The sequence below is a fragment of the Pelobates fuscus genome, chromosome 1 (genome assembly GCF_036172605.1).
Source record: "Pelobates fuscus isolate aPelFus1 chromosome 1, aPelFus1.pri, whole genome shotgun sequence".
NCBI classification, from domain to species: Eukaryota; Metazoa; Chordata; class Amphibia; order Anura; family Pelobatidae; genus Pelobates; species Pelobates fuscus.
This window is the reverse complement of record NC_086317.1, coordinates 93,090,385-93,105,973: the sequence shown is the minus strand read 5'-3', so window position 1 is coordinate 93,105,973 and position 15,589 is coordinate 93,090,385. Positions and strand designations below refer to the sequence as shown.

Sequence of the window (15,589 nt, the reverse complement as noted above, 5' to 3'; positions counted from 1 at the left end):
TTAGAGGTTGAAATACTTTGCAATATATTTTTTAATCCATATCCCGATAAAATAATAGTGATCATAAAAAACAAGCATAGCACAAGGAAAGAATTCAGGATTTTTAGTTTTCTCTTTAAGAGTTGGATGAAAAAAAAAAAAAACACTGCTCTAGGACTTACTTGAAATTGAGGGAAATGCCAATGTATATTTGCTGGTAAAATATTTTATAAATACTAAAATAAATAAAATTCTATGGCTTAGTAAATGCTAACTGCCATACATTCTTTAGTAGTCTGATGAGATAATAGTGCAGCTTGCACTGACTTTCCAAGCACTACTGTCAAGGTTCCATAGGAACTCCCCTGCACTACCTTGTTTTAAGGTCTCTTTGATCTAGTGCAATACAGCACTGTGCTGATACCTTGTAGTGGTACTACAGCAGGCTGCTGCACTCTGATGGAACAGATTTTATTTGCTCTCAGTTAGTCCTAATTTCTTAATTATGTTCCTATATAGTCAAGCCTTGCTCCTTCTTGGTTACCAGATCATACGATTCAAGACTTGTCTCCTTCATGTCTCCTGAATACCTGCTTGGTGACTCTAGAAGCCTGCCCTGTGCCCTCTTTCCTCAATACCTGTTCCATGATATCAGAGGCCTGCCCTGTTTCCTGTCTCATGAAGGCCTGCTACCTGACTCCAGAGGCCTGCCCTGTATCCTGTCTCGTGAAGACCTGCTACCTGACTCCAGTGGCCTGCCCTGTATCCTGTCTTGTGATGGCCTTCTACCTGACTCCAGAGGTCTGCCTTTTATCATGTCTTGTGAAAGCCTTATACCTGACTCAAGTGGCCTGCCCTGTATCCTGTCTCATGAAGGCTTGCTACCTGACTCCAGAGGTCTGCCTTTTATCCTGTCTCGTGAAGGACTATTATCTGACTCCAGTGGCCTGCCCTGTATCCTGTCTTATGAAGGCCTGCTACCTGATTTCAGAGCTTTGCTCCCTTGTATCCTGTGGTTTGTCTGCATCATTATATTCTTCTGATAATTTGCTAATCATTTGTGTTATTAACATTGTTCTAGAAATCTTAATACATTTGTTTAATTTTACCCCATTTTGTTTTTTCTTTATTTCCTGCATACTGGGTTCCAGTTTAAATCTTTAATGACCATATGACGGCCTATGTCATCATACTGTAAGGACTTTATGAAACCCTTTTCATTTGTATATATTATTGCTGTCACACCTACTGTATTTGACAAATATATTTGTCCATATATGCTTACATCTCCATTTTCTTATGCATTGCATGCTAACGCATATCATTTAAATAAACATATTCAAAAATTACATTTGTCTATACTTACATAATTTAAACATATAGGTATTCCTTGTATAGGTATTGTTCTATATACAACATTCTAATTTTCTTCTAAGTTTACATGCCAGCTATTTGTGTTTCAATTGAATGTTACCCTTTTTTTTTCAAAAAGAATTTGAAAGTAGCTTTAACATCATTAATAATAACTTACATCTGCACTAGTTTTGCGCCTCTAGGGGGAAATAGCTGAAACCAGCAAGTTAATAAAGGGACACTATAGGCACTGTATCTGCGTAATCTAATTAATCTGGTTATAGTGTCTGGAGTCCCCTGTTGCCATCATTTCATTCAGCATTGAACAGTTTTTAATGTTTTTATGTTCTAATACTAAACGAGAGTCCCCTGGATCCCATCCCTTCTGTGCTGCTTAGGCAAATAAAGAGGTATTAGCCTGAGCAGAAGTTGGAAGCTGTGATTAGCTGAAAGTGTCAGTCAGCTGACTGCTTTTATCCTATCAAACCTCCCATTGACGGTACGAATGGATATAACTACAAGGAAGTGTGTAATCTCTGCCTGAGCCACACCTCCAGAAGGGGCCAGACTGTGGGTGGCAGGGACCCTTATTTAATGTTAAACTGCTAGAACATGGTTTAACTCTGAATGGAGAGACAGTACCAGGGGACGCCAGGCACTATAATCAATTCAAAGAGAGGAAATGGTTATAGTGCCTACAGTGTCTCTTTAATACAGTGGTAGAATGGGTGCCATGTGACATACATAATGTCACATTATACAAGATTAAGTGAATTTTGAGTCACATATATGTTAAATAAAAAACAAGGATAACAATTATCATGTCAGCACCATAAGCACTTCCCTCCCCCGCCTTAATAGGTTCAGTTTCAAGTATGGCAAAATATTTTTTTTCATTAAGATACTCACCAAAATAAAAGCTAACACCCTTCCTTTTCTTCTGGAAAAACTCTCCATCTGCTTTGGCATGAACATCAGCTTGGTTTTTCATTAGAAGTTCAACTAACTGGAAATTTCTTTTTTCTATGGCTATATGAAGCGCGCTCTGTCCTGCAGTAAACAACATAAAAGTAAATATTAGAAAAATTTGAAGATGGCAGCAACTAAAAAAAAGAAAATTTGGGTAATGACTTCATGTTCCAAAAAATCTAGGAAATAGTTAAGTAATAGAAATTTTTTTTTTTTAAATTATACAATAATTAACTTTAATTCACTGTTTAGAGAATAGTCCACTAAGCAATTCTGACATTGATCTGCTTTAAAATGTTGTGTGTGGGGGGGGAGGGAGGGTTGTGAACAGCAGATGCTGTTTATGTACTCATCCATCAGACAATGCACCACAAGCCAAGTCTGTCTCACCCAAAAACAATAACATTATTTGCCCACTTGCTTTTCTGAATAATTAATATTTACTTTAATGACAGCGTTGGCTTTCCCCTGGATATCTCCCTAGGCACAGCTTAGAGACATATTGGAAAGAAATCTATTAGACATTAGGCTGAATGCATTCATAATCTTAGGCAAACAGAATACTGGATTCAACAAACTCCATCCCTTGGCTTTTTGCCTCTGATGTTTCAGCAGACTTGTCTAATGGTCCCCTTAATTACTGCTAGTAACTAGTTCTATTTCTAATGGAACATCCGGGCTTGTTCATAACACAACACTCAGGGAGCTCTAAAGACTCTGATAGAGACATCTTTATTGTATCAATGACATAATGTTTATTGAAATCAAGATAGTATTGTACCTAAAGTATACCCTAACATTTCACATAGCTAACAAGACTATCATTTGTTTAAGAGGGACTGTTAGGACATGAATAGTGATGTCCCGAACTGTTCGCTGGCGAATAGTTCCTGGCGAACATCTCTTGTTCACGTTCGCCTCGGACGGCGAACACATGCGCTGTTCGGTCCGCCCCCTATTCATCATCATTGAGTAAACTTCGACCCTGCCTGTACCTCACAGTCAGCAGACACATTCCAGCCAATCAGCAGCAGACCCTCCCTCCCAGACCCTCCCACCTCCTGGACAGCATCCATTTTACATTCATTGTGAAGCTGCATTCTTAGTGAGAGGAGGGACAGTGTAGCTGCTGCTGATTTGATAGGGAAATTCATAGCTAGTCTAGTGTATTCAGTGTCCACTACAGTCCTGAAGGACTCATCTGATCTCGGCTGTAAGGACAGCACTCTAAAAAGCCCTTTTTAGGGCTAGAACATCAGTCTGCTTTTTTTTTTTTTTTTGTGTAATGTAATTGCAGTTGCCTGTCTGCCAGCCTGTGTGTCAGGCTCACAGCATATACTGTGCCCACTTTCCCAGTGCCACCACTCATATCTGGTGTCACAATAGCTTGCATTTAAAAAAAACGAAACTTTTTGGACTGTAATATAATAGCAGTCAGTTTCCTTCACAAGTGTGCGTTTCAGGGCCTGCCCAGTGCCACCACTCACTCATATCTGGTGTCCCAATAGCTTGCATTTAAAAAAAAAAACCTTTTTGGACTCTAATATAATAGCAGTCAGTTTCCTTCACAAGTGTGCGTTTCAGGGCCTGCCAGGGCACAGTGTCACACCAGTGCCACTCATATCTGTTGTTACAGTAGCTTGCACGCATACTACCTCTAATCGAAAAAAAAATGACAGGCAGAGGCAGGCCACCCCGCAGGGGCCGTCGTGGTCGTGGTGCTGTGATTCCCTTTGGCCCTAGAATAATGCCCAGTGTTCAGAGTCCACGTACCCTGAACTTGAAAAGTTCTGAGGACATAGTTGACTGGCTAACACAGGACACTCAATCTTCTACAGCTTCCGCTCGGAACCTCGACGCACCATCCTCCTCCAGCTTAGCTTCGGGCACCTCTCAAGTTACCACTCGCCCACCCGCCGCCAACACCAACACTAGCACCACAGCCGCTTCACTTGGTATGTCAGAGGAGTTATTTACACATCAGTTGGAAGAAATGAGTGATGCGCAACCATTATTGCCAGAGGATGTAGATAACAGGGATATGTCTCAGTCAGGCAGCATTACACACGTACGGTGTGATGATGATGATGTTGTACCCACTGCTGCTTCCTTTGCTGAGTTGTCAGATACAAGTGAAGCGGTTGATGATGACAATGCGTCCGTGGTTGTCATGTGGGTACCCGCTAGAAGAGAAGAAGAACAGGGGGAAAGTTCAGATGGGGAGACAGAGAGGAGGAGCAGGACACGAGTTGGAAGCAGGGGGAGGTCGTCGCAAGGAGCTAGTGGCACAGTCAGACAGCATGCATCGGCACCCGGGGTCAGCCAGACAGCACGCCAATCAACGCATGCTGTTGCCACCACCAGAATGCCGTCATTGCAGAGCTTAGCAGTGTGGCATTTTTTGTGTGTGTCTGCCTCTGACAACAGCGATGCCATATGCAACCTGTGCCAAAAGAAACTGAGTCGTGGGAAGTCCAACACCCACCTAGGTACAACTGCTTTGCGAAGGCACATGATCGCACATCACAAACGCCTATGGGATCAACACATGAGTACAAGCAGCATACAAACTCAAAGCCGCCATCCTCCTTCTGGTCCAGCATCTTCAGCCACGTTAACCACTGCTGTCCTCCTTGCCCCCTCTCAACCACCCGCCCCTCCGTCTCTCGCCTTGAACAGTTCCTGCTCATCTGCCCACAGTCAGGCGTCTGTCAAGGACATGTTTAAACGTAAGAAGCCAATGTCACAAAGTCACCCCCTTGCCCGGCGTCTGACAGCTGGCTTGACTGAACTCTTAGCCCGCCAGCTTTTACCATACAAGCTGGTGGAGTCTGAGGCATTCAAAAAATTTGTAGCTATTGGGACACCGCAGTCGAAGGTACCCAGCCAAATTTTCTTTGCACAAAAGGCAATCCCCAACTTGTACTCGATTGTGCAAAAGGAAGTAATGGCATGTCTGGCTCACAGTGTTGGGGCAAGGGTCCATCTGACCACTGATACCTGGTCTGCAAAGCATGGTCAGGGCAGGTATATCACCTACACTGCGCATTGGGTAAACCTGCTGACGGCTGCCAAGCATGGAATGCGTGGCTCTGCAGAGGAGTTGGTGACACCGCCACGACTTGCAGGCAGGCCTGCTGCCACCTCCTCTACTCCTCCTACTCCATCCTCTTCCATAACCTCCTCGGCTGAGTCCTCTTCTGCTGCTGCGTCTTGCTCCACATCAACGGCACCCCCCCAGCTCCCCAGCTACTGTTCCACATCCCGGATATGGCAGTGTCACGCCGTCTTGGGGTTGACTTGCCTGAAAGCAGAGAGTCACACCGGACCAGCACTCCTGTCCGCCCTGAATATATCAGGGGACGTGTATATAAGGCATCGATTTTAGGAAGCGGGAGATGGAAAAAGATGCTTGGTCGGTCCTCCTACTTCAAATTTGGGGCACTGCGCGTGCAATCTATTGTGCCGCCAGATAGGAGTAGTGTGTTAAGTAGTACTATTCTTATCAGTTTAATCCCTGTTACGTCCCCTATCAGGGGACGTGTATATAAGGCATCGATTTTAGGAAGCGGGAGATGGAAAAAGATGCTTGGTCGGTCCTCCTACTTCAAATTTGGGTCACTGAGCGTGCAATCTAATGTGCCACCAGATAGGAGTGGTGTGTTAAGTAGTACTATTCCTATCTGGTGGCACATTAGATTGCACGCGCAGTGACCCAAATTTGAAGTAGGAGGACCGACCAGGCATCTTTTTCCATCTCCCGCTTCCTAAAATCGATGCCTTATATACACGTCCCCTGATAGGGGACGTAACAGGGATTAAACTGATAGGAATAGTACTACTTAACACACCACTCCTATCTGGTGGCACATTAGATTGCATGCGCAGTGCCCCAAATTTGAAGTAGGAGGACCGACCAAGCATCTTTTTCCATCTCCCGTTTCTTGGGTGGAGGAAGAGAGACCTTCAATGACATCAGTGAGGACAAGGAACGGGACATGGCTAGCTTGGTATCCAACCTTGTGCAAATGGGGAGTTTGCGGTTGTGCAAATGGACTGTTTGCGGTTGTTTGCGTTGCGTTAAACTGGGAGTTTGGTCTGTCACTGTGAAGCGGGCGTAACCCTTACACTACCTGATCGATACAACATCATACCTGATGTTTTAAAGCACCTTATTCCAAACAATTTAGGAATGTTAGGTAATTTATGCCCTTCATGGATTAAAACCAGACTCTGCATGTCATTTTCCGTGGGAGTTTTGCCATGGATCCCCCTCCGGCATGCCACAGTCCAGGTGTTAGTCCCCTTGAAACAACTTTTCCATCACTATTGTGGCCAGAAAGAGTCCCTGTGGGTTTTAAAATTTGCCTGCCCATTGAAGTCTATGGCGGTTCGCCGGGTTCGCCCGTTCGCGAACATTTGCGGAAGTTCGCGTTCGCCATTCGCGAACCGAAAATATTATGTTCGCAACATCACTAGACATGAAGTTAGGGCCATGGCATAAGAAGGGAATTATTCACTTAACAGTGAATTGTGATAAATTCACATAAATAATGCATGATCGAAGTCAAAAATAACAAAGTTCAAATAATTCCTTAATTTTGGTTAATAATTCTATGCAATTCACTTTTTAGTCAATACATCCCAATCAGAACTGCTAAATTCCAGAAACACCTGGGGCTCTAGCCAAAAGTAAAAATTGAAAACCACTATACTAAATAAGAGGTGGGTATATGTCAAGACACAGTACCATTGTGTGTTTTCACTCCAATTTTTACAAAAATATGCTTATTTTTTATAGGCAAAATGCTTAACAACAGTTGTTTCATCTTTAACCGTAAGACAAATTTAAGATTTTGATGATGCATGTCAGATCCAAACACTTTTCATACAATCTATATGTCAGTCCACCTGAAGGTAACGAAATAGTTACATCTTCAAACAGTTCATTCCACAAAATTGTTTAACACATCTTGGAACTACAATAACAGCCAGGAAAGGAAACTTGATCATAGTTTTCATTAAATAAACACAGACTTTTTCTTGAAATAAGATATTTTGCATTTTTTATAAAATCATACATATATCTACCCATTAAAAGGTATGCTGCTACAGCCCAGAATCATGAAAATGTGTAAAAGGAAAATTGGCAACTTAACTTTGATCTTTGAAAACAAATGTTGTTTGTGTAATATGCCCTTACTATGTCTAGGCAGCTTGCAACACAGTGACACCATGAGCACAGTGCTGCAAGCATCTTTCCAAGTCCAGTGTACAGCACTTTACGGTAAGTAAGAGTATGTGATACAGAGAGAAGATCTGTCTGTGCTTTGTGTTCAAAGAGATGCTGATAATCCTACTTGGGACACTGCTTGTGTAAGTAATATCTCCAATACAATGCAACGTGAAAAGACAGACTAGTGCTTTGATATAGCCTCGGTGCACAGCTTCAGAAATTTGGAATAGGTGTGGGAAGGTGTCTGGCATATGACAGTAAGTTAGTGAGTGTGACCAAAGTGTCACGTGGAAGAAATCTTGAGTATTGCATGTGCAATGTCCTGGTAATGTGACCAAATGTGGGACACAATTATATGTGACCAAACCGAAACTGGGAACAATGGGAGTGCAGATAAGACAATATCTATGGGCAATACATGGGACATTGTAACTACATATATAGCAATATATGCAAAACAATACAGCACATATGGGGCAAAGTAACATTAGGATGGGGGGATTTGGCAGTCTGGGGCAAACAGTGTGTATTAAGGTTCGGGATAGTTGTTTGGGGTTTTATGACATTTTGGAGTATATCTGTTACATGTGCAATCATACTACATAGTACACACTGTTTTCTTTTCTTTTGTATTTTCTGTAACTATCTGCAGAAAAGATACAAGAGGTTAATATTCCTTCACTCAATTCACTGTGAATTGCATATGCTTTGCAAGGGAATGTCATTTGCATATACAAATGGAACATGTCTCAGCTGTAATTACCAACAGTGAATTCAGCATGAGTTAAATGCTAAGGTATGTGAAACTCTTGGTGAAAGTCAGCATTTGCTTTGATTAACATGTATTCCCAATCTGTGAATGTACTCCTTGCTCAAAATGAAAATGTGTGAATAGCGAGGTTGAGACAGGAGTGAAAAACACAAGTTATGTTTTATTCATACACTAAGTTTAGATCATTGTGTTATTTTTTTCCCACATCAACGTCAGGGGATTTTTTTTTGCCAAAAAGAGGAAGTCAGTGACAAAAATAATTATGGTTGCTATTCATTTTACCATACACTTAGGTAAATAATAAACAATAGCTCTTATTTAATGTATACTTAGAAACTGCATTTGCGATTATTTTCATCTCATTATCCTAGTACGTACCACCTAAACCACTGATATTTCACGCACATGCATTATTCAATACTAATAGACACCTTGAACTGCTCATAGGCCACTGATAGTAGGATATTAGATATACACAGAATATTGTAACCCCTTCATGCTCTTATATAATGGGATTTGCTCAACATCTTGTCATGAAGGGATCAGAATTCACTGTCTTCCACAGTTCTAAAATTTACCATAAGAAGAGAGCACCACTAGAGACAAGGGGCAGGGTTTGGGATTCAGCTGTAGCTGTGCCCACTATCCTGTAAACTCTCTTTCAATTCTGATACTCTATTCTACAAATATCTATTGAACTTCTTCCACTTTGGGCCCTGTCATTTCTCATATTACACTTTCCTTTCTCACACTGCTCACAACATATTTTAACATCTTAGTTTGTTACTTTGTGGGGGGCAAGCGAACCTGTATTCTTTCTACTTAGGGGTAACTGTGATCAGGGACGTGTTAGCCACGAGGCAAACAAGGCATTTGCATTAGGCAGCACTTTCCAGGGGGCAGCAAAAAACGCCGCCCCCAAATGCCCAGGCAAATGTCTTGTTAGCCTGGCGGCTAACAGTCCAGGCAGGCGGGCAGCTTAGTAAAAATCCGGTCTGGCGGGTGGCGCTGGCGAGGAGCACTGATTAGTGAGCTCTCTGCTCAGCTCCCTTGCGCGCCGCAGAGTGATGCCAGGAGCCGGAATATGCCTAGGGTAGCACAAAACCAGGATACACCACTGCCTGTGATGTCATGTCAATAAGGCCCTGGTCTTCCAGCATTGGTTTGCCAGTACTGTGGAAAACAAATTGCCTCATCAAAAACACAGTTCTTGAAAGTAATTCCAAATTATATAAGTGTTTAACTCATTGCTATGCACTGTTCAGTTTCCTGGCACTAAATAATACGTTGTGGTGAGTTGGTAACCAGAAGATATTTTTCCACTGTGGTATTTTGGTGCATTAGAGATTATTACATAGTTAATGTATCTTAAGAATTAAGAGGTATTACTAAAAAAAGAGTCTGAACGAACATAATGCATGAAACCTCCTAAGTAATTCCATCACAAGCTAGATATTGTTAGCTCAGCACCTGGAGAAGATTTTGGTCACTTACCGTGATAGTAAGCATTGGTGTATGGCGCGTTGACCAAATCTTTCAGATTATTTGTCTTTTCAGCAGCTTCCAGCAATACCGGGATGGTGTCATTCACCCCATTCTTTAAATTCCACATGGCCTTTAGAAGACATGTCTTCCCTGTGTCAGGATCTTGAATTTAATAACAAAAAAGGAAACTTAGAATATAGCGCGTCATAGCATGAAATATTGACATTAGAGCAGCTCTAGAGATATGAAACTTAAAAACACATACATAATTACTATTTGTTCTTTATAGTTTGATGTCATTGATTGCAAAGAGAGTTTAATGATGTACAGCATACATATATTATTCAAAGTACTGTTAAATACTTAATTATACAGTTCTGATTTCCATTTTAAAATCTGGTGTTACCAATCAATATCAAAGAAATCTTCCATAATTCCAGTTAGAAAACACGAGGATTTTGAATATGAATTATTTTGCACTGGTTTTTGTTTTAGTTTTTTTATTTTTTAATCCAAAATTGCTCTTAAATAAAAAATAACATTTAATGTAAAAATCCACACCTCCTTATTTTGCAACTGGGCGCCTCCATCTTAGCGTCCTCTCAATCATCGTTATAAGCTCTGCCCATTCTACCTGACAGTCAGCAAAGAGAAAACATACAGAGAAGAGGAGAAATTGAACAATGTTTCTATTTCTTCTCTTCATCAGCCATGTTTGCCTTGGCTTTGCATTGTCTAAACCGGATTAAAGGACCACTGTAGGCATCCAGACCACTTCAGCTTAATGAAGTGGTCTGGGTGCCAGGTCCATCTAGGATTAACCCTTTCTGCTGTAAACATAGCAGTTTCAGAGAAACTGCTATGTTTACCTATGGGTTAATCCAGCTTCTAGTGGCTGTCCCACTGACAGCCGCAAGAGGCGCTTCTGCGCTTCTCACTGTGAATGAGACTGGCTGAATGCGCTAACGGCTCTTGAAAAAAGGTAAGGGATTAACCCCTTCCTCCCCCTTCAGCGCCACAGGAGTGGGACCCTGAGGGTGGGGGCACCCTCAGGGCACTATAGTGCCAGGAAAACGAGTTTGTTTTCCTGGCACTATAGTGGTCCTTTAAAGTGTCATTTGCCTAATCTTTAATATAATTTTAAAAGAAAATAAAGCATCTCATTTAAAAGGGTAACACATTATAGGTGATTTGCAATCAATTATTTGATGTTGACAGTTCTCTTTTAAAGTGTGATGTGATTTCAAGCTAGATCTTAAACAATTCATCCAGTTTTGCCTTTCCTTCTGTACCAGGTTTTGTGAGTATGTGCTACCTTTACTGAATAACATCTGTTAATTTAAATATTACATTGTGATACATTTTTTAAATCTATCATTTATGCTAGACTGAATGTATTAATTTAGCTGCCGTGTTTGATACTAATTTAACAACATATGTATTGTGGAAAGCAGATGAAGGTATAGTCATGGCATGATGCATTATCCCAGACAAATTTTATCTAACTTCAAATTGTATTACAATTCCATTGTCCCTGTACTGTGTTTGTTACCATGAAGCTATATAGTACATAGCTTCACACAAAAAAAGCAGAGAGGCTTTCATCAAAAACAAAACCATAAATTAGTCTGAATTGATATGAAGCATTAATACATGCATGGTACCTTCTTGATATTCTGCTAAAAAATATTTCAAGTCTATAGATTTGGTAACATGCCCAATGAGACAATTACTTGTCCACTCTGCACAACTCATTGTTTAGTCAATAACCCCTAGTATGTAAAGAATCCCTTAGATACGCACTACAAAAGAAAAATATTAGGACCCAGAAAATCCCTTAAATACATGAAATGTGAAGCTATAATTTACATACAGATCTCCAAAGCTTCAAATGAGCAGCTTAACATCTGACTGTAAAAAATGGGTTTTGGCTTAAGAAAACCACTGATTACCGAATGAGAACTGAAATCCCACATATCAAGGATATTATTAAAAGGTCAATGCTTAATGCCAACTATTACTGGCTTGTCTAAGTATACTTTTATAGTCTGTTTTCATGGATTTTTACATAGTATCCTATTCCTATGATGCAGATGAGGACTATTGTTAACTGTTGCCCAGGAAAATGCTTATTCTATTTTGCCCTGTTACAAAGGTATATAATCGTATACATCTACTTAAGAAAAGGCCAAAATGTCTGCTATAAGACTTAAAGTCCCGATTTAGGCCTCAATTTATTATTGGATAATCTTTTCTTATGATTCAGTAATGTTAGGAAAACTATTAAAATGATTCCTCTAGAGAAGCCATCAGTTAAAGGCTATGGAAATTTTTGTAGATAAATCATTTAGTAGTATTGAATCATTTGGACTGCTTATTAAATCAAAATCTATGGTAGGGTTATTCACTAAATCAAGACTTGTTGGAAATTCAAAGTGATATTCAAAATTAAGACCAACATAGCCAAACTTGAAGCATAGCATATTTTTCCAGTTTGGCTATTTTGACATAAAATTTTAAATTCTGTGAGAATTCCAAGTGAATTCAAGTAGCGTCATTCACTAAACAGCAGATTTTGTCCGAATGGAGAAATTCCAGGAAAAATGATTGAATTCCATCCAGTCATTTTGCCGCCAAATGCACTCATGATTAGATAAGATCGACTGATTATGTCCCCCCAATCCCCACCCATAGGCGGGAGGAAGTGGTCCTAATTAATTATAAAATAGGGGGATGGATATGCTATTGTCCATGCACCAAAAATAGCATGCCTCTGCCCTTGGTTGGCTAGTGGTCCCCTACCCAACATCCACCCCCTTAAAATAATTCAAAGTCCCTACATCTTTCCTTCACACAATAATAGTAAGTAAATCTAAAAGTTGTTAATATATATATATATATATATATATATATATATATATATATATATATACTTACCATCAAAGAAAAGGTAGTGTTTTCATTGCTGTCTAGTAACACTTCCAGTGACTGTCACTCAGACGGCCACTAGAGGTGCTTTCGAGTCCAATGCTGCACAGTGTCCAGCACTGGAGTTCAGCGTCTCCATATTCTACATGGAAGTGCTGAATGATTCTTATAGAGATGCATTGAGATGCTGATTGGCACAGTGCGGAATTTTGATGCACATGCGCTATATTCTCATGGAGGCAGGAACATAGACGGGGGCCAGTGAGCTAAACATGTATTCCAGCACTATTGCATCAGGCATACATGTCTGTATTCCTGACACTATAGTGTTCCTTTAAATTTGAAATTCACTTTAAATTGGCTTGGAATTCTCACTGAAGTGAATAGCCCTGTGGGTATAAAAGTAGATTCACTCAAAATGATTTAAAAAAAACTAAATTATAATCAGTCTATTAATCTTGAATATCATTGAGCAATGTTGCTTTGACAATCCGCAATCCAGGGTAGCTGAGCATCATTAGAAATATAGTTGACAAACATCCATTGTTATTACTCTGGCCCATGAGGTTATTCATCTGAATAACACACAAATAGCTCATTAACATTTTACAATTTATTATAATGACTGTTCATTTATTATTATTATTATTTTTTTCTGGTTATAAGTGTTAGATTTTGTGGTATAATTTCCCTTTAAGAGAAAAGAGCTTTACTGTTGAAGTATGCCCAGGGTTAGAGGCAGTCAGGTGATGCAAGCTCATATGATAGCAGCCACATGCTTTAACACAGTAAATACGCAGTAACGCAGAAAGCATAACACTTTTACAACAAATAAAAGCTTTTAAAATAATCCGTTAAGTGTTAAAAAATCAATCATAAGAGAAAAGTGAGTCATATATTCCGTTAACGAATTTCCTAAACCTCCATAATTTGAAGATTGTAAACTCAATCCTGCTTCATATTGTAAAGAATTTTTTAAATAAATCTTTATTTATAGGTATTTGTGAGAAAACAAGGTACATACTGCACATACAACATAAAAAGCATATGATGTACTATCGGTACAAATAATACAGATTCGAAAAATCGTACATGTAGCAAGGTTAATTGTTATAAGAAAAAGTATTGAGCAATGTGATCAAACAGGCACAATACACATGATCTTTTATCTCTAAATCATCTGAACATAGGTCATCCTTAAATTATTATTCAAGTGGAAGAGATAAATCATAAGGTCAAAGATCTGACTCCTTAGGAACTCCTTAGGAACATATGCAGATTACAAGTTAATATTCTAACAGTTATCAAATTTTAATATTATTCTAATCAGAAAAAGAGGAAGGAGAGAGAAGGTGGATAGCAGAAACAAACACATACAATGAGGGGGTAGAGAGTGGGGATGAAGGAGGAGGGTGCTGGAAGGAGGGAGAGGGAAGGAAGGGAGGGTAGGGGGAGGAGGGGATGTTAGAAAGGGGGGGCGGAGGAGAAGTAACAGTGTAGTGCCTTGTTTCGCTCTATTTTTCTCCCCCATTGTTGCTGCACCACTGACCCCCGTGCAGGGGCCCGTCCTGGTTCACTTCACTACACCCATTGATGGTGCCCTCACAGAGCACACCATATAGCCCCTGTTCTCGAACCAGGATATGTTGGGGTACAAGATCAACCATGACCTTCAACTACTAGATTGACCCAAGTATGGCCACCTGGAAGAAAAAAATTCAAAATGGGAGAGGGGAAACACATCTACATCCTGTTCCCAATGCCTGTCATGACATATAGGTTTCAGTTCTCCATGGGAACACCATTGCCAAAGATAGACCCAATCTGAGTTTCCAAATCCACCAATATCTTTACGTGTGAGTCCACCTGCTATATTAGGGTTGTGGATTATAGGAGTAGCTAGAGAGACGTAACATCATTTGGGCTTGCTCTAAATTTATCCACAGTTTCTGCTTGTCTCGTACATGCCAATTGATCAGCCTGAAGAAATGGGTGGCTCTATAACACATCTAATAATGCCATCTATTCAGATGAACAGACAGTAGCCTGATTCTGCCCAATTACTTCAGGAGGGAAGGCTGAGACTGCCTAATGCTGGGTGGACCCATTTTCCAGACAAATCACAATATTGTGGACTCTAGCAACTGGAATAAAGCTTGTAGTATTGTGATTGGAATGGTCTGAAACAGGTACAGCAGTCAGAGAGCAAGTTCCTTTTAATGGCATTGATTCTACTGAACCACGACACACAATGGCTATCCTATCTCAGCATGTCAGACCGCTGGACATTCTGGAAATTCTCTCTCTTGGTATCATATTATAAGGATATATAAAAAGTATTTTTTTTATGAAATGAAAGCTTGTTTAAATGATTAATTTTCTTTAAAAAGAACATTATGGTTAAGACCAATAAGTATCTTTGTAAAATATTATGACTTAATTTTCTCTATATCTCTATTTATTTAGTGAAGATATAAAATGTTCCAACGGAAGGGAAATAACAAAAATGTACTACAGCAAGGCTGGATTTAAAGATGTCATTCACAGAGCAATCTATAGGATTTTAGATAATTGTTAGTTTGTATAAGTAAAACCCAATTCATGATTTTGCCATGTTTAAGGCATGAAAACAAGGGAGGACATATAATTATTGAAATGAGGACAATTAGTGGCATGAGTTTTAGATACCACCACATAGCATGAAGCATACTGATGACCCCCGCCGTGGTCCTTGGTGTCCTGATGTTATGGTTTTTATTTGGGTTGAGGGACTGTAAACACTCCTGGAAGATTCCAGCCTTGTCATTCCACAACATAGGAAATAGAGGAATGACTGGGGGGGAGGAACTTACAAATTGGATGTGGGA

At 40.1% G+C, this 15,589-nt stretch overlaps 1 protein-coding gene across 3 annotated transcripts in view; it reads right to left on the bottom strand.

Annotated features, from left to right (window-relative positions):
• LOC134605709 (transient receptor potential cation channel subfamily V member 1-like) overlaps positions 1-15,589 on the bottom strand; it is a 93,846-nt gene that overhangs the window by 36,719 nt on the left and 41,538 nt on the right. For all 3 annotated transcript variants that reach the window (XM_063450062.1, XM_063450063.1, XM_063450061.1), the window contains exons 4-5: positions 9,804-9,956; positions 2,242-2,382 (exon numbers count right to left, since the gene is read on the bottom strand). In XM_063450062.1, coding sequence (XP_063306132.1) covers positions 2,242-2,382; positions 9,804-9,956 — 294 coding nt within the window. The remainder of the gene's footprint in view (positions 1-2,241; positions 2,383-9,803; positions 9,957-15,589) is intronic.